Source organism: Oncorhynchus mykiss, chromosome 23 (genome assembly GCF_013265735.2).
Source record: "Oncorhynchus mykiss isolate Arlee chromosome 23, USDA_OmykA_1.1, whole genome shotgun sequence".
In the NCBI taxonomy this organism is placed as follows: Eukaryota; Metazoa; Chordata; class Actinopteri; order Salmoniformes; family Salmonidae; genus Oncorhynchus; species Oncorhynchus mykiss.
This window is the reverse complement of record NC_048587.1, coordinates 43638991-43659473: the sequence shown is the minus strand read 5'-3', so window position 1 is coordinate 43659473 and position 20483 is coordinate 43638991. Positions and strand designations below refer to the sequence as shown.

Here is a 20483-nt window from a genome sequence, read left to right as displayed (position 1 = left end):
GACAAATGAACACTTTGACAATGACTGTGGAACGCCAAGGGGTTTGTTTCCTTTCTACAAAGGCCCTCTTAACGTTTTGTTCTCTTCTGGCAATGGGAGAAAGTGTGTGTGTGTGTGTGTGTGTGTGTGTGTGTGTGTGTGTGTTTCATTCTATAGCTAGAGGATTCGTGATCTCTCCAGGAGTGATACGTATCATTTTTTGCCTTTATCTGTTGTCTAGTACTGTCTTTTTGCTAGCTAGGGCCATCTACTTTAAGTGCTGCCTGTCTTCCCAGTAGCCTACTTGGTGTGTGAACTGCTGACTGCTCATAACATGCAGATGATTGTTGACACCTCAACCAGGATTAACTGGCAGGGCAATTTGGGACTGTTGTTGTTTTCGTAATCAGTGGCTGTATTGAAGGGGGAGTGGTTTCACCTCTCCTAGGCAATCAGCAATTAGTACAGGGAGGTGTGCTCTTCACCTCTGCTAGGCAATCAGCAATTAGAGTTAGTACTTCAGTCTCCCCTGTTTTCCCAGCGACAGTCGTGTTGCCGAAACAAAGAAGGTTCTGTTATGAGAGGAAGGCGCCACACCACTCTCTCACTTAAGTATTACCTAGTTATTTTCAGATCTAATTTTTCTCTTTTGTAGCTTTGTCAACTATGTGCGTGTTTTCTATACCTGTTCGCTCCCCACCCCTTGGCTGCAACACTTCTAATTTAGTGTACCCTGCGCACAAAACCCATATGGAATTTCTGGTCTCCGGCAGTGTTTGGAACCGCAGATCTGCGGTCACCAACGCAGAGTTCATCTCAACTTATGCTGCCCTTCAGTCACCCTTACACTTTCTGGCCCTGAGAGACATGTATCACACCAGAGAACACTGCTACCCCAGCTGCTCTCTCTTTACCTGACTATGTTTTTCGCTCATAGTCCAAGAGCATCTGGTCATCCCTGACAACTGGCTGCATCCCCTCTGACTTCAAAATGCTCAGAGTTGCTCCCCTCCTTGAGAAACCAAAACTTGACACCTCAGACATCAAAAACTATAAATTTGTATCCCATTTTTCGTTTCTTTCCAAAACACTTAAATGTTCTGTCTCTGACCAACTCTCTCGCCATCTTCCTCATAACAATCTTCTTGAACTAACCAGGCTTCAAGATGGGTCACTCAACCAAGACTGCTCTTCTCTGTGTCATGGAGGCTCTCCACACTTCCAAAGCGGACTCCCTCTCCTCTGTTCTCATTCTCCTAGATATATCCATTGCCTTCAACACAGTGAACCATCAGATCCTCCTCTCCACCCACCAAGGGCTGGTACCTCAGGCTCTGCACACGCTTGGATTGCATCCTACCTGGCAGGCCGCTCCTACCAGGTGAATTGGAGAGGATCTGTGTTTGCGCACGTACTCTCACTACTTATGTCCCCCAAGGCTCGGTTCTAGGCCCTCTCCTCTTCTCTCTATGCACCAAGTCACTCGGCTCCGTCATATCCTCACACGGTCGCTCCTATCATTGCTATGCAGATGATACTCAACTACTGTTCTCGTTACCCCCTTCTGACATCCAGGTGGTGACATGCATCTCTGCGTGCCTGGTAGATATCTCATCTTGAATGTCAGCCCACCACCTCAAGCTCAACCATGACAAGACAGAGCTGCTCTTCCTCCCGGGGATGGCCTCTCAGTTGACAACTCCATGGTGGGCCCCTCACAGAGTGCAAAGAACCTTGGAGTGACCCTGGACAACAAAAACCCTGTCGTTCTTGGCAAACATCAAAGCAGTGACTTGTTCCTACAGGTTCATGCCATACAACATCCGTAGAGTATGACTACCTCACACAGGACGCAACATAGGTCCTAATCCAGGCATTTGTCATCGCCCGTCTGGACTACTGCAACTCTATTTAAAATGACTCTTGCATTGTAAATATGGTAGTGGAACTGACCCTGTATATAGTATGCTTACTTACTATATCGTTTTCTTATTTATTTTCTCATGTGTTTTTGTTTTACCTTGTTATTTTTAGTATTACATTGTTATTGATTATTGCATTGTTGGGTTCAGAGCTTGCAAGAAAAGACTTTCACTGTATTTGTGCATGTGACGTTGAAACTTGATCTCGCTGTTGGCTGGGCACCCAGCTTGTGCCATCAAACCCTAGCAACTTATCCAAAACCCTGCAGCCAATGGGGGTTCTACCTTCTCAAGTTCTCCCATGTCACCCCGCTCCTCCCCACACTCCACTGGCTTCCAGTTGAAGCTCGTATCCACTGCAAGATCATGGTACTTGCCTACGGAGCAGCAAGAGGAACTGCCCTTCCTACTTTCAGGCTAAGTTCAAACCCCAACCCGAGTACTCCATTCTGCCACCTCTGGTCTCTTGGCCCTACGGGAGGGCAGCTCCCTCTCAGCCCAGTCCAAGCTCTTCTCTGTCCTGGCACCCAAGTGGTGGAACCAGCTTCCCCCTGAAGCTAGGTCAACCGAACCTACCCTACCTCTTCAAAGAATATCTTAAATTATTATTTTTGCCCCCTTACTAGCACTGACTTTGCTGATAGCTTTGAGGAAAAATGTATTTACTATGACATATGGGGTTGTCCCAGCTAGCTATCTTAACATAAGGGTTTGTCCCACCTAGCTATCTTAACATATGGGGTTGTCCCACCTAGCTATCTTAACATATGGGGTTGTCCCACCTAGCTATCTTAACATATGGGGTTGTCCCAGCTAGCTATCTTAACATATTGGGTTGTCCCACCTAGCTATCTTAACATATGGGGTTGTCCCAGCTAGCTATCTTAACATATGGGGTTGTCCCAGCTAGCTATCTTAAGAGCGTAACTGTAAGTCGCTCTGGATAAGAGTGTCTGCTAAATGACTCAAATGTGATGTGTGCGCTCATGCGTGCACGTTGAATGTGGAGACTAGAGTCATTTGAATGTAGAGTGATTTTAATCACTTTTTTTGTCACTTACCGCTATATAATAGACCTTGGCTTTCTCAACCAGCTCCCAGTTGCCATCCAGATCCAGGTGTTTCTCCTTGTTGTAGCAGTTTGCTGCTGCCAGGTTAGCAACCAAGGACCTGCACAGACACAGCCCATAAATCACAAAAGGGACCTGAACAGACACAGCCCATAAATCACACGGCCCGCTCGCCAATCATCCATCTTCATTCCCAACTCCAAAAATATCCCCAAAACACCAGCATCAGACCCAGGCTGCGACCTAAATTTCTCCCTATATAGTGCACTGTTTGACCAAAGCTGGTCAAAAGTTAGGCACTATAGGGGGAATAGGGTGCCATTTGGGACGTAGCCCAGACACTTTCCTCCCATGATGTAAAAGGATGATAATGCGTAGAACGTTAGGTGCAAGGTGAAATAAATACAGTTTCTGTTATCAAAAACTTAAACTGGTTATCACAGAGACAGTCTGACCTGGCCATAGGGCTCTGGATATTAGGGAATAGGGTGCCATTTGGGATGCAGACAGAGACACTGGTCTCCAACAGAGAATGGGATTAAACACATTCAAGGCTAACCGTGAACAAAGGTTCTGCCTGAAATAATGTAACATTATCATGTTACCTCTTAAACGTTTTTTTTACTAATACTCAGGCCCCAGTCAATCTGAAATTATGCCCTATCCCCGGCCTATGTAGTGTACTATTTTTAAGGTCAAAAGTAGTCATAAGGTCAAAAGTAGTACACTATGTAGGGAAAAAGATTGCCATTTCAGATGCAACCACAGTCTTCACCTCATCTGTTGTGAGATACTGGAGGTGATACTGAGACAGAGGCATTTTTATGTAGGGGTTGTAGGGGTCCTGGGAATCATACTCACTATCCTGGCATTGCATTGAGCCGTGGAGGACAAGGGAGCTACAGAGGTGTGTGTTAGAGGAAAATACCATATGATGCAGTTTCTGAAGAGCGAGATTGGCAAGCCTAATCAAAGCAGAGGTTATTACACACTGACTGGCTGGAATCTCCCTCATAACCCAGCCCTGCCGTGACCTTAAACCTGGCCTCCTGAGCTGTCTGTTAAACACCTGGAAGACATATTACAGGGCTCCTCTCCTGAAGCACACAGACTGACCTTTTCAGGTGTCAGAGCTCACATCAAACAAGCCCCACTAAGAGAGCTCGTTCACTGGGCATGTCTGCCAGGCCGACAGGGCAGGCCAGCCGCTAGAGACTAACACAAACACACAAACACACACACACACGGTGAGTGACACCTCCAGTAGCGGGAGATGAAAGGCCAGACAGACTGAGTCTTTACTGAGGACTTATTGATCCACACCTGGCCCTGTGTGTGTGTGTGCATGTGGGTGTCCTCTGCTGTGTATGTGAGACGTGTTGATGATGACAGCAGCGTGAGAAGCGGTTGACAGTCTGAGGATCAATACTACTGACAGACAGGAGGGGTCTGACTGACACACACACAAGAGGTCTGACAGGTGAGGAGAGAGATCCAAATACATCTAATAATAATAATATAATTTGCTTATATTTGTCCTGTTTCACACATGTACAAGTGCGTATTATATGCAGGTGTAAAAATGTTTTTCCATGGTCAGCCATTATCAAAGGCGACCCTGGAGCAATCGGCTCGTGGATTCAAACTACCAACCTTTCGGTTACTGGCCCAACGGTCTAAGCGCTAGGCTACCAGCCGCCCTAGTGTGGCATCTACCCTCCTGTGTTGCGTCCCAAATGGCACCCTACTCCCTATATAGTGCAGCACTTTTGAACAGGGCCAGGAGGGGTTGTGATCAAAAGTAGTGCACTATGTAAGGAATAGGGTGCCATTTGGGCTGCATCCTCTGTGTCAGCCTGAGCCTGTACTGTAGATGGGTGACAAGACAAGTCACTGGGGCTGCAAGGTTCTACTAAAGTGGAAGGAATGTACAGTAAGTGCTTTCCTTTGATGAAAGACGACCAACTAGCATTTACGCATGATGAGCCGTCACCATTTAACGACTCTATGAACTTCAAATGAACCGAAATTACTCTTGGGGGACAGATAATTGGGACTTACACCAGGTTCTCGCTCCTTCCTCCTGAAGTGTGCACTAGTTCACTTCTCCCCACTTAATTTAAAAGCATTGGATTGGTGTAGGCATAAGCTAGAGGGAGGGAGTTTCCATACCAGTCAAATCCATGACGGGAAGTGAACACAGGCACACTTCCGGAGAAGGAGATTATTGGGATGCAACCGGTGTTGCTTAGCTTAGAGCTGATTGGACGAGGCCTGACCTGTTGTCCCCGGTGATGCAGGCAGCGCAGGTTCCTGTTGGCTCCTGGGTCTGTTGGTAATAGCGAGCGTCTACATGGGCTTCCTCAGCCTTCTGTTTCAGGATCTCTCCAAAGTGGTCCGTCCCGATGCAGCCAAAGAACGTGGCCACCTTGTGAGGCGTCTGGATCATCCACTAGAGGAGAAAGGAAAGGAACTGTCAGCACGTTATCCACTACAGGCGAGACAGGAGAGAAACTGTCAGTACATTATCGACAACAGAGGAGACGGGAAAGAATCGGTCAGTACATTATCCACTACAGAGGAGACAGGAGAGAAACTGTCAGTACATTATCCACTACAGAGGAGACAGGAGAGAAACTGTCCGTACATTATCCACTACAGAGGAGACAGGAGAGAACACATTAGTAGATTAGGTATACTGACCTGTGTTGTACGGTGGTAGAACATAGCACTTAAAACCCCAAGGGTTGTGGGTTCAATTCCCGCTGGGGCCACTCATACAACAAATGTATGCACGCATGACTAAGTCGCGTTGAATAAAAGCATCTGCTTAACCCCCTAAGGTTGATGTCTGTGACACCGCGAAAATCTAATCAGCATAATACAAACATCTCCATAAAAGTCTGTCAATTTAATTTAGAGATCTGTTTTTTGGATGCGTCTCAATCCACTCCATTCGCCTATGTCGCACTTCAGCATCTGCGGTGAATGGTGACAGAGTTAGAGCGGTCTTTGTCAGACCATGAGGCTTCCCGAAAATCGTTCTTCTCACAAAATCGGCTGTAGCGTCCGAACAGTTTGGGAAACACACTGTGGAAAGGTGAGACTCTCACAAACACGTATATGTCGGTTGTTTTGCTCTAGACTCATCTGAAGGTCCCCCGGTACCAGTTGAGAAAATTAACGGAACTAATATATGGAGACTTTTTTAGTGCCAAAAATAACGGGTAAAATATATATATAAATAATCCTGATCTTTCTTATACTGTATCTCTCAGATATAGGACAGACACATCAGAACAAACTTCCTTTCGATTTTTTGGGAGGACGATCTGTTGTTTCATGTAGTGAATCTGTTATTCAATGCGTTTCTATGGGCTAATAGGACCCAGTAGGACCCACATTTTTCTAGGGATACATCAAGTCAGGGAAGTCAGGAACCAATACACACAGTCAGTCAGGAAAGCAAAGGCCAACTTTTTCAAGCAGAAATTTGCATCCTGTAGCTCTAACTCCAAAATGTTCTGGGACACTGTAAAGTCCATGGAGAACAAGAGCACCTCCTCCCACCTGCCCACTGCACTGAGGCTAGGTAACACGGTCACCACCGATAAATCCATGATAATCGAAAACTTCAACAAGCATTTCTCAACGGCTGGCCATACCATCCTCCTGGCTACTCCAACCTCGGCCAACAGCTCCCCCCCCCCCCCCCCCCCCCCCTCGCAGCTACTCGCCCAAGCCTCCCCAGCTTCTCCTTTACCTAAATCCAGATAGCAGATGTTCTGAAAGAGCTGCAAAACCTGGACCCATACAAATCAGCTGGGCTTGACAATCTGGACCCTCTATTTCTGAAACTATCCGCCGCCATTGTCGCAACCCCTATTACCAGCCTGTTCAACCTCTCTTTCGTATCGTCTGAGATCTCCAAGGATTGGAAAGCTGCCACGGTCATCCCCCTCTGAGACACCCTGGACCCAAACTGTTCCAGACCTATATCCATCCTGCCCTGCCTATCTAAGGTCTTCGAAAGCCAAGTCAACAAACAGATCACTGACCTTCTCGAATCCCACCGTACCTTCTCCGCTGTGCAATCCGGTTTCCGAGCCGGTCACGGGTGCACCTCAGCCACGCTCAAGGTACTAAACGATATCAGCCGTCTTCATCGACCTGGCCAAGGCTTTCGACTCTGTCAACCACCATATTCTTATCGGCAGATTCCGTAGCCTCGGTTTTTCTAATGACTGCCTTGCCTGGTTCACCAACTACTTTGCAGACAGAGTTCAGTGTGTCAAATCGGAGGGCATGTTGTCCGGTCCTCTGGCAGTCTCTATGGGGGTACCACAGGGTTAAATTCTCGGGCGGACTCTTTTCTCTGTATATATGAATGATGTTGCTCTTGCTGTGCGCGATTCCTTGATCCACCTCTACGCAGACGACGCCATTCTGTATACTTCTGGCCCTTCCTTGGACACTGTGCTATCTAACCTCCAAACTAGATGCCGTTTATCACAGTGCCATCCGTTTTGTTACCACCCACCACTGCGACCTGTATGCTCTAGTCAGCTGGCCCACGCAACATATTCGTCGCCAGACCCACTGGCTCCAGGTCATCTACAAGTCCATGCTAGGTAAGCTCCGCCTTATCTCAGTTCACTGGTCACGATGGCAATACCCACCCGTAGCACGCGCTCCAGCAGGTGTATCTCACTGATCATCCCTAAAGCCAACACCTCATTTGGCCGCCTTTCCTTCCAGTTCTCTGCTGCCTGTGACTGGAAAGAATTGCAAAAATTGCTGAAGTTGGAGACTTTTATTTCCCTCACCAACTTCAAACATCTGCTATCTGAGCAGCTAACCGATCGCTGCAGCTGTACATAGTCCATCTGTAAATAGCCCACCCAATTTACCTACCTCATCCCCATACTGTTTTTATTTATTTACTTTTGCACACCAGTATCTCTACTTGCACATGATCATCTGATAAATTATCACTCCAGTGTTAATCTGCTAAATTGTAATTATTTGCCTACCTCCTCATGCCTTTTGCACACAATGTATATAGACTCTTTTTTTTCAGAAAGTATTCAGACCCCTTCACTTTTTCCACATATTATTATTCTAAAATGCATTCAATATTTATTTTTTTCACATCAATCTACACACAATAGCCCATAATGACAAAGCGAAAACAGGTTTTTAGAATTTTTTGAAAATGTATTAGAGAATTTAACTGAAATAACTGAGCCTCTAAGACTGGAAATTGAGCTCAGGTGCATCCTGTTTACATTGATTATCCTTAATGTTTCTACAACTTGATTGGAGTCCACCTGTGGTAAATTGAAATGAATGGACATGATTTGTAAAGGCACACATCTGTCTAAAAAGGTCCCGCAGGTGACAGTGCATGTCAGAGCAAAAACAAAGTCACGAGGTCGAAGGAATTGTCCATGTAGCTCCGAGACAGGATTGTATCGAGGCATACTGTAGATCTGGGGAAGGGTACCAAAACATTTCTGCAGCATTGAAGGTCCCCAAGGACACAGTGGCCTCCATCATTCTTAAATGGAAGAAGTTTGGTAACACCAAGAGCTGGCCACCCGGCCAAACTGAGCAATCTGGGGAGGGCCTTGGTTAGGGAGGTGACCAAGAACCCGATGGTCACTCTGACAGAGCGCCAGAGTTCCTCTGTGGAGATGGGAGAACCTTCCAGAAGGACAAGCATCTCTGCAGCACTCCACTAATCAGGGCAGATTAAAGCCACTCCTCAGGAAAATGAACATGAAAAGGCACCTAAAGGACTCTGAGAGAAACTAGATTCTCTGGTCTGATGAAAAGTTTAAACTCTTTGGCCTGAATCACAAGCGTTACATCTGGAGGAAACCGGGCACTGCTCATCATTTGGCCAAAACCATCCCTACGGTGAAGCATGGTGGTGGCAGCATCATGCTGTGGGGATGTCTTTCATTGGCGGAGACTAGGAGACTAGTCAGGATCGAGGGAAAGATGAACGGAGCAAAGTAGAGAGAGATCCTTGATGAAAACCTGCTCCAGAACGCTCAGGACCTCAGACTGGGGTGAAGGTTCATCTTCCAACAGGACAACGAGCCTAAGCACACAGCCAAGACAACGCAGGAGTGGCTTCAGGACAAGTCTCAATGTCCTTGAGTGGCCCAGCCAGAGCCCAGACTTGAAGCCGACTAAACATGTCTGGAGAGACCTGAAAATAGCTTGCAGCGACGCTCCTCATCCAACCTGAGAGGAACTAGAGAGGATCTGCAGAGACGAATGGGAGAAACTCCCCAAATACAGGTGTGCCAAACTTGTAGCGTCATACCCAAGAAGACTCAAGGCTGTAATAGCTCCCAAAGGTGCTTCAACAGTACTGAGTAAAGGGTCTGAATACTTATGTAAATGTGATTGAAGTTTTTTTTTTGTTTTACACTTTTTTAATACATTTGCAAAAAATAAAACATGTTTTTGCTTTGTCATTATGGGGTATTGTGTGTCAATTGATGAGGGGGAAAAAAACTAATAAAATGTGGAAAAAGTGAAGGGGTGTGAATACTTTCTGAATGCACTGTAGCGTAGTAGAACCCCCCCCCGGCTTAGATGAATGGTATTTATTATTATTATCATCATCCGGGGCACCTTCCTCATCGTGCATTATATGCATATGCCTCATTGTCTTCTCTCTTGCATAGTATATTATATTACAGGTGTTTAATATCATCAAATATGTAAAGACCGGGAGAAATGTTAGAGTTAAAGAAATAGAGAAGGAAGTGTCTGAGTAAAATTAGTTTCTTGATGGCATACATAGCTTCATGGAAACACAAACCAATAACTGTCCCACTCTACACAGAGACTCTATTCTGTTCCAGGCTCTCCGCCACACTCACACACACATACACACACACACACACACACTGAGCTAAAAACAGTCCCACATCCTTATTTACACAAACCCCATATTTCAATGTTCCATCGCCATCCTACTGCTGCAAACATAGGTAGTCTGTGTGAAAGAGAGAGCACCTGTCTAACAGGGACACCTGATTGGTTAGGAGCTCCGCTGTTACTTCCTGGTACTGACAGACCTAATGTACTGGGTGACTTTTACCTTGGTGATGAGAGGAGCTGCTCACATTCTCCTACTCTCAGGTTTAACCTCCAAAGATTTATTGATGTACTGGTGTGTGTGTGTCTCTCATTTGTGTGTGTACCGCCTGTGTGTGTATGCTGTGAGTGTGTGCGATGTTTGCTCAATTTCCATCTAGACGGCTCGTGTTCTGTTTTGTTGCTGACTGGGGCCCCTAGTGAATGAGATGTTGCTGTTTCCAGGGATGACCTGTATACGTGTGAAATTAATCATTTCCCACAACCAAATAGCACCTCAGTGGGAAAGAAAGAAAAATGCATTTTCATCCTCCGATACTCTTCCTTTCTGTCTCTCTCCGTCCTGTGATTCTTCTCTATCTCTCATGCTCAATCTCTCTACCTCTTTCGATCACTCTCGCTACTTTTCTCTCCTCTCACTCCCTCCCTCTCGCTCTTTTCCTCTCCCTTGAATTCCTGCCATTTCGCTCTCTCCATTATCCTTCTCTCTCTGGTAAGAAACCAGAAATAAACAGTGTGGAGAAAATATCATTGAAGCACAGTTCAGGTGTGCTTTTAGACCAAGTGGCTTCGGTATGTTTGGGGTTTAATCGATTCTATTTGGGAGACGCAAAATAAACAGTAATTAGAGAGATGACGGTTCTGCCATGTGTCGAGCCATGTCGCTGCCATGTGTCGAGCCATGTCCCTGCCATGTGTCGAGGCATGTTCCTGCCATGTGTTGGCTTGACTCATGCTTCATTACCCCTCAGCCTCCTTACTCATGAAGACAAACCCATGCAGGCGTAAGCACGCATATACACGCAAACATATGCACACGCACACAGCGACACACACATTGAGACAGGCAGATAGACAAAAAGAACCACAAACACACACTTATTCGCCCAAGACCTCCTGCTGCAGGCACCGCACACACTTATCAAGGTCAATGGCTGGGGTACACGTCAAGTCCAATCTGATTTTCCCAATGTTGCAGTGATGAGCTCCAAAACCAAGGTCAGCCAGCCAGTCAGGTGCTGCAGGCTGTAAACAATGTCACAGTCACAAATGGCACCCTATTTGCATATATAGTGCACTACTTTAAACCTATTGGGCTCCGACCAAAAGTAATGGACTATATAGGGAATATGGTGCCATTTGGGACACAGGTATTACAGCGAGCAGAGCTGTGTGTGTGGAGCACAGGAGGCCCCTTCATTTGCAGGCCTCAGGTGGGAATAGAGAAGGGCCATTCAGGGGCCCCTACCCCCCCTCTGAGGATGCATGATGAACAGTGTTTCCCCTAGGATTATTTTCAGCAGCGGTGGCAAAGTTAACGGGGGGTGGGGTGGGTGGAGGTGGCGGGTGAAAAGGGTTGATTCTGTTACAAAAAAAGTTTTCTGGTGAGTGTTTTGCATTTATCTGTGTCGAATCTGGTGGAAACTCTGTTATAAGTGCGTGCCTGTAATTGCCGTTTGAAGTGGGGAAAATAGCATACCGATGTCAGGGCAGACTGTACTGGAAGACTAAATGCGCAGCAGGAGCTTAACACACATTATAAAACACATTTTCAAAAGATTGTTGTTTTATTACATTAAGTATTTCAAATGTCATGGCATATCCATGTGTGTGATTGTCACAAAGATAATCTAATAACATTTCTAAACAGGGTGGTTCGTGCCCTGAATGCTGATTGGCTGACAGCTGTGGTATAAATCAGACCGTATACCACAGGTATGACAAAACATTTATTTTTACTGCTCTAATTACGTTGGTAACCAGTTTATAATAGCAATAAGGCACCTCGGGGATTTGTGATATATGGCCAAAATACCGCGGCTAAAGGCTGTATCCAGGCACTCCGCTTTGCGTTGTTCTACAATGCTTTTTCAAAATAAGCCCCCCAAAAATATATCTCCAGAAATTAACATTCACTCAAGTAATTGAATACTAACGTCCGTTCGGATATCTGGATAACGGTGCCCATCCCTAATAAATATGTATATATCGTTGTCAGTACAAGCATGTGGGGGAAAAAATGTTATATTATTTTAGCCCTGCCTAGGAGTACTATAGGGAGTTAGACCCATTAATCTTCAAAACTGTGTCTGTAATGGCACCCTATTCCATAAATAGTTCGCTACTTTTGACCAGAGCCAATGCACTATATAGGCAATAGGCTGCCATTTGGGACACAGCCTCCATCTCCATCCCTGGAACCCTGCAGACAACCCCTCTCCATTCCCAGATTAGGGGAGATAATACTTCTATTATGACCAAAGCATTATCTGTAGGGTCGTGTGGAGGTCAACCAACCCTGCGCCGGGTATTCATGCTCAGTCACATCCCAATTATACTGCAGTGGCACAGGCAGAAATTGGCAAATGTACATCAAGGCGCTTCATTACGAGGGCCGCGCCAGTGAAATTAAGCAGCAGATGAGACAGAGAGAGAACTGGCCCCAGGCGTCATGTTAGAGAGAGAGAGAGAGAGATGAGAGAGAAAAAGGAGGGGGAGAGAGGGATGAGAGGGAGGATGGGAGAGAGAGTGAGAGAGCGGGATCTGGCCCCAGGCATCATGTTAGAGAGAGAGAGAGAGAGAGAGAGGGATGAGAGAGGGAGGAGAGAGAGTCAGATAAATAGAGGGGGAAAGAGAGAGGGGGAGGGAGCAAAAGCAGAGAGAAAGCACAGAGAGCGAGAGAAAGAGAGAGAGGGCACAGAGAGAAATAACAGCTTGTTCTCAAGGTGCTGGGAGGGAGTCTGTATCTCACACTGTGTGGCTAATGTATATTTGCTTAACTAGGAAAAACACTGGTCGGTCCCCAAAGATGAATAAGTTCCCCTGGTATACCACTGTGGAATATCTCTAGGTACGGACACACGCGGCAGGAGAACACCATGCAAATACTAGAGTAAAGAAATGAGAATGCGTCCCAAATGGTACCCTATCCCCTATATAATGTACTACTAAGGACCCATAAGGTTCTGATCAAAAGTACTGCACTATACAGTGAATAGTTTGCCATTTGAGACACATGCAGAATGTGGAATCCTACTAGCTGAGGGCAAAGTGATGATGATGAGTATACATTATTTTTATTTTTTTTACTGTTTGGCTGCCATTTATCCACAACCCACCCTATCCTCCCTCGGCCTTCTTATAGCCCAGGGGCCCCCCAGATAGATATTAATTATGACATCTTGTGGATGCGCGGAGCCCCACTTTGGGAGTTGACCTGTGAGCCCCTCTCCCCTCAACATCCAACAGCTGCCAGTCTTCACTAGGAGGAGAGAGAGAAGAAGGGGAGAAGAGGAGAGGGGAGAGAGAGAAGAAGAAGAGACAGATAGCAGTCGCATGGCAGGTTGCAGGAGGGCAATTACGCAGGCCAGATGAGACGAGGAGACAGAGAGGAGAGTAGCACCAGTGTTTGGGAGTTGAGCCGCTTCAGACTGACTGCTTGTCATTAACACTATAAGCTATTACTTTCTCCCTCTCGCTCCTTCTCGTTCCCCTCATCTCACTCGGTCACTTTACCGCTCCCTCTCCCTCTCGCCCTCCCCCTCTGTCTTTCTCCTGCTCCCTGCTGTATATTGATTAACTGCTAAAAGGCCGTCCTATTAGATATTCCTACTGTAAAAACATTGTCTGCCTCCCAAATTGCACCCTATTTCCCATAAAGTGCACTACTTTTGACTATGGGCCCTGGAATAGGGTGCTATTTGGGAGGCAGACTGTGTCTGGTTTCTAGTCCTCCCCTAGGGGTCAATGGAGTTTCTTGTGAGTCGCTCTGGAGAATAATCTCTGCACTATTAATGATGCAATTCCAATGCAATAGAACTGAGATCCGCTGAGGACTGTGTTCAAACCCAGGGCTTTGGGTTTGATAGATGAGGCTGTGTTGTATCCTACAGCTCCACAACAAAAGGCCTTTGCACCCCCAACAGAAGCAGAGGGCAATATGTCTGGTATCCAGCCACAGCCAGTAAGCCCTCTATAACAGTTATCACAGCAGTCCAGTTCACTTGAGTTCACCCTTTATAACAAGGGCAGTGAAGACTCCTTGCACGCACACACACATTCCCCTCAGCAGCAGGGTCCTCTACAGCTGAACATGTCCGTACCTAATGATGGCCACATTAATTATAGGCTTATCAAGCTGGCTAAATTCAATAGGCTATTTATAGAGGACTAAAATAGCCTCCTCAGTGAAGTGGCTCAGCACTGGCTCCGGGGTGGTCAGGGAACAGGACAGGCTGTTCTCACACACACTCTCTCCCTCATACACAACTGCACAACTACACAACTACACACACACACAGCTCTGTCCCTAAGAGTCCAGTCAGAGGTGAAACAATATCCTGGTTGGTTTATATAAAACAACAACATCTGTCCCCTGTCACTGATGCGTTATAAACCAGAGACCGCGGGGGTCGAAGGTAGAGGGAAGGGGGCCCGTCAAGAAGCCCTTACATTGATGAGGTCTGGCAGATTCCATTAAATCACTCTTTCCTGTAAAGTGCCAGCCATCAAAGCCAACCGGCCGAGGAGTTTTCAGTCAATCGGGTAACACACAGCCGGCCGTTTCCCCTCTTCCTCTTGAGAGCTGAGCCTCTGGTCAATAGCTGCTATCAGTTCAATTTCATGCACAGTTAACTGTGTTGGGGGCTAGGGCACCGCTTCCTTCGCGCCGCTCGCTCAGGGGTTGCATATGTTGTTGTTTTTTTTCACTTCTGATAAGTGGGGTGGGGACTGGGACCTGGAGTGGAGGGAAGTATTAAATACTATATAGCTCTATAGCTACAGGCCTAAGTAGTGTTGCCTGTCTTGACACTGTTACTCTCCTCAACTCGCCAGTCGCCACCATGGCTCCCTGCCAAAGCCATTAACAGTCTCTGTTGCTATGGAAGAGAGGTTGAGAGAAGGAGAGCTGTAAATGATCAACGTGATAACAAGCTGATTATCAGAGCTTGCTGCCAAAGCCATTAACAGTCTCTGTTGCTATGATAGAGGGAGGTAGAGAGATAAAGAGAGCGAGATGAAGAAAGAGCATGAGAGAGAGATGGAGAGAGCGAGAGGAAGAGGGAGCGAGAGAGAGTGATGAAGAGGGAGAGAGAGATTGAGAGAGAGCGAGAGTGATGAAGAGGGAAAGAGAGATTGAGAGAGAGCGAGAGAGAGTGATGAAGAGGGAGAGAGCGATTGAGAGAGCGATGAAGAGGGAGAGAGCGATTGAGAGAGAGCGAGAGAGAGTGATGAAGAGGGAGAGAGAGATTGAGAGAGAGAGGAAAATGATCAACACTATAACCAGCTGATTATCAGTCAAAGACATGGATAAGCGCTCCTCTCCAACATGAAGTTGTTTGCAGTCAACTCACTCACACTTTTTCTTGTTGTAATGACAAACAGCATAACATAATTCCCTATATGAACGACACATTTCAAAAATCTATACAATTACACAATAGTTTTTCTTAGCATGGACATGAATATCAGGCTCATCTCTCAGCAGACCACATGGCATCTTTTACTGTAAGTGATGTTACCCGGTTGCCGTATACACTTCCCCCCCACTGTTACCACTATTTACTGGCAACTAGGAGAATATCATAGTAAAGCTGAATCTGATAAGATTGCCTAGGTGTAATCAACCATGTTCTAAATCTGACAAAGATCTCTCTGGATCAGAGGGGCGCCATGATGCAGCATCCGTCCCTGGGAAGAATGTGTGTTGTGTTGTTGAATTCTTCTCTGGCCACAACATGGCACCAGCACACCCAGCCAGAGAAGGCTGGCATTCATAATGCATCTTAGAGTATTGCTGATCCAGGATCAGTTTTGTATTTTAGATCATAGGCGGGACCTGATCCTGGATCAGAAGAGGGTTGAGGGAGGCAGGGATGTCTCTTAGGTGTGTGATGAAGATCAAACCGGATGATGCTACACTACAACTACGTGACAATCTACAGGTTGTGATTTTAAGCACAGGAAGAATGTCATTATCCCTCTCCATCTCTCCTCTTCACACAGGTATCAAAGGGCGAATTCAGATCAGTGAGCTAGCACGCAAAACACACACACACACACACACACACACCTCTCTGTAGTATCTTCACGCTGCATGAATCAGAGATGTCAATGTGTTGTATCTCCCGGCGCCAGGTTTATCTAGAAGAGGAAACTAGACTCTCTCTCTCTCCGCTGCTCTCTTGTTAAACACGCAGCCTTGATTTTTTTTTAGGCACTCTGGGGTTGAATTGTTTACCGGATAAACAAGGTGATGTTGTCTCAGTCACAATCTGATCCAAACTCCCCCAGATCTCTCTCAGTGCCACAATAGAGGCCTTCTTACCTGGCTGCTACTGTTTACTGTGTAGTAGTACACCTGAGGAGTGAGCTCTGATACACTGAGTGAGTCTAAAGAAGTTATGCGGAGCAGAGCAGAGCTTACAAAGATACCCATCTAGGGCCACTGGAGATAGGAGAAATAAACAACTACACAACAACACAGACACAAGCTCGCACACGAACACAACTAGATCCATGGGAGTGTGTGTGTGTGTGTGTGTGTTGTGTGTGTGTGTGCGCGCATGAGGGTGCACCTGTTTGTGTGTATGTGTGTGTATGTGGGGGAATTAGCTGATCATAAAGCCGCATTAGGTGTTTGTGGGGTTGGTTACAAGGAGAAGGAGAACACGGAGGACCTTTAGACGCCTAAACCTGCTAATCCTATTGGTGGAGCTGTGTAGTGTTCAGTACAATCCATCTATCCTGCTGGTGGGAGTGCAGCTGTTCTGTGTGTGTGTGTGTGTGTGTGTGTGGAGCAGGTGAATCGGTTTCGCCCCCATATGGTACGGTGGATTATCACTGTGATTTGATCTCGTCACCGTGTCAGGTTGTCGAGGGCCTCCCGTGGTTACGGTGACAGCGCCAGGTGATCGGTGTCAGCCAGGATGAGTGTTTTTAAAACACACACACACTAACCCACACACACTAACCAAATGAAATGACAGGCGGGTAGAGGGTTTAGCGCGCAGAGCACAGGGTCAGACTCGGCTACATCTAATGTGGCAGGGCAGAAAATTCACTTCAAAACATTAGCTGCTTTAGAGACCAGAGAGGAAGTGGAGCCTAATGAGTGTCTGACTACAACTTGTCGTCTTGTGAGATGTGAGAACTTTGAAGACAGTTAGTTAGTGAAGACATCTTCATGGCTATGTCTCGGGTTAGAGCACTAGAGCGTTCCAGAACAGACACGGTCTAGTCCATCTCAAATCATATCCGTCCATTTCCATCATTGACCTACTACAACGCTACATTATATCACAACTTTGATAATAGTGGTCAGATAATGCTGTGCTACCCCACTATATCACATAGAGCATATTCAACTGTATGTAGCCTAGGTGTCTGCATATAAACTGATTTAGGGTGAATTCTGTTGATAGTTATCTGGACATTGACATCTGTAGAAATACATCTTGCCACCTCATTCCAAACAAGAAGAGGAAAGTAACATTGAGCCCAATGTCACGCCCTGACCTTAGAGATCCTTTTATTTCTCTATTTGGTTAGGTTGGGGTGTGACTAGGGTGGGCATTCTAGTTTTTTGTTTCTAGGTTGGCCTAGTATGGTTCCCAATCAGAGGCAGCTGTCTATCGTTGTCTCTAATTGGGGATCATATTCAGGCAGCCTTTTTCCACCTGTTGTGTGTGGGATCTTGTTTTTGTATTGTAGCCTTTTTGCCCTACAAAGCTGCACGTTCGTTTTTGTTACTCTTTATTGTTTTGTTGCTGGTTCACATTAATAAACATGATGAACGCCTTCCACGCTGCACCTTGGTCCAATCCTTCCAACAACGATCGTTACACCCCAAATGACCTTTGATCCCTGACCTTAAGCCTATGATCACAGTGTGCTGATTATGTAATGGGCTGTTTCAGTTGACATAGGAAAAGTATGGGAGGATATGAATAAAACAACTAGAAACTCAATGTCTTCACACGGTGTAGTATAAAATCCTAATTATTACATTTCTACTCCCTTTGTGTCATTTTTTTGCAGGCGAAGAGGTTTCCCTTCATGTTACCAGTTGGGATGAGCCTCTCCTCTTGCTAAGCCAGTCTGTCTGTGTCACTGTAAAGGCAGTTTTGTGTGCAGATTCAGTGGCTAAGTCCCAGACGGCACCCTATTCTCTCTGTTCAAAAGCAGTGGATTAGATAGGGAATAGAGTGCCATTTGGGATAGAGACAGTGGCTGTCGAGCTGCACAGGTAAGCAGAAAATAGCTCTTAACTGAAGCCTGACCTTGAGAAGGATGCCATTCAATCAGCCGGTTGCCTGCAGTAAAGGCCTATCATTGCACTAACAAAGTGTATCTTCTTCCAGCACAGGCGGATCAAGGACAATGCATGGATGGCTTCCTTCTCCTCGACAGGTTAAAGAGGAAATGTATTCAACAAATTAAAGCCCTTAGAAAATAAGCCATGATGAAAGTACTACTGCTGCTATTGGTGGTGAGCGAATGGATCTTACATTCTAGTATGCCTAATCTAATTGTAACATTGATAGACATAACCGAATTGGATGACTGCAGTTGACAAAACACATTTAAAATGCAAGCATGCACATATTGTGGGTAAGTCTTATTGGAGAGAAGTAACATCTATGCATAGAGAGAAAGAGAGTGAGAGAAAGAGAAAGAGAAAGAAAGAGAGCGAGCGAGACCTGGGCCTGGACAGTAAATCTCAGTAAGACAAAAATGATGGTCCAGTTGCCAGGACCAAAAATACAATTTCCATCTAGACACCGTTGCCCTAGAGCACACACAAAACTATACATACCTCAGCCTTAACATTAGCGCCACAGGTCAATTCCACAAACCTGTGAATGATCTGAGTGACAAGGCAAGAAGGGCCTTCTATACCATCAAAAGGAACATAACATTTGACATACCAATTAGGATCTGGCTAAAAAATCCTTCAATCAGTTATTAAACCCAATGCCCTTTTTAATTGTGCAGTCTGGGGTCCACTCACCAACCAAGAATTCACAAAATGGGACAAAGACCAAATTGAAACTCTGCATGCAGAATTCTGCAAAAATATTCTTAGTGTACAATGTAAAACACCAAATAATGCATGCAGAGTAGAATTAGGCTGATGACCACTAATTATCAAAATCCAGAAAAGACCCGTTCAATTCTACAACCACCTAAAAGGAAGCAATTCCCAAACCTTCCATAACAAAGCCATCACCAACAGAGAGATGAACCTGGAGAAGAGCAAGCTAGTCCTGGGGCTCTGTTCACAAACACAAACACACCCCACAGAGCCCCAGGACAGCAACACAATTAGACCCAACCAAATCATGAGAAAAGAAAAAGAGATCACTTGAGACATTGGAAAGAATTTTAAAAAACAGAGCAAACTAGAATGCTATTTGGCACTAAACAGAGAGTACACAATGGCAGAATACCTGACCACTGTGACTGACCCAGACTTAAGGAAAGCTTTGACTATGTACAGACTCAGTGAGCAGTGAACACTGCCCACACAATGAGGTGGAAACTGAGCTGCACTTCTTAACCTCCTGCCAAATGTATGATCCTATTAGAGACACACATTTCCCTCAGATTACACAGCTCCACAAAGAATTAGAAAACAAACACAATTTTGATAAACTCCCATATCTACTGGGTGAAATACCAGTGCGAAATCACATCAGCAAAAATGTGACCTGTTGCCACAAGAAAAGGGCAACCAGTGAAGAACAAACACCATTGTAAATACAACACCATGTTTATATTTGTTTATTTTCCCTTTTGTTTATCATCTACTTCACTTGCTTTGGCAATGTTAACATATGTTTCCCATGCTACGAAAGCCCCTTAAATTGAAATGAGAGCGAGGGGAAAGAGTACATTGCAGTGCTTATCAGCAGCACATCATCAGCCTCCACCTGGAAGTAGAGAAAGAGAGTACCAGACAGATGCACAAGGTAATAACAAGAAGATTTATGAACAGTTGCCAGCTTTGAACTTTCCCAGAGTTTGCAGGCAGGCGAGGCAGCACTATCAAATTCTACCTTATCAACCCAGTCGGCATGGCTTAAAGAAGTTGTGTTTCTTTCTCACGGCTTAGAGAGAGAGAGCGCGTACAGGAGCAAAATAACAGGCATAACTACTAGCTGTATGCCGCAGTGGCATCAACGACAAATAGTAGAAAAAAGTTGAGATTTATTTTGGAGTTATGGCGATGATAACCTTCCAAATACCTTTAGCTGATGGTGTAGTCTTTGTCTCTGCATCCCATATAGCACCCTGTTCCCTATATACTGTAGTACACTACGTTTGACCAGGGCCCACAGCTCTGGTAGGAGTGCACTATATAGGGAATATGGTGCATCTTGTGACGCAA

The 20483-nt window shown here is 45.7% G+C and overlaps 1 protein-coding gene across 4 annotated transcripts in view; it reads right to left on the bottom strand.

The window, feature by feature from the left end:
* Nucleotides 1–20483, bottom strand: part of adkb (adenosine kinase b) — a 287226-nt gene that overhangs the window by 164174 nt on the left and 102569 nt on the right. For all 4 annotated transcript variants that reach the window (XM_021581101.2, XM_021581103.2, XM_021581102.2 and 1 more), the window contains 2 exons: nucleotides 5251–5423; nucleotides 2963–3071 (listed from right to left, as the gene is read on the bottom strand). In XM_021581101.2, coding sequence (XP_021436776.2) covers nucleotides 2963–3071; nucleotides 5251–5423 — 282 coding nt within the window. The remainder of the gene's footprint in view (nucleotides 1–2962; nucleotides 3072–5250; nucleotides 5424–20483) is intronic.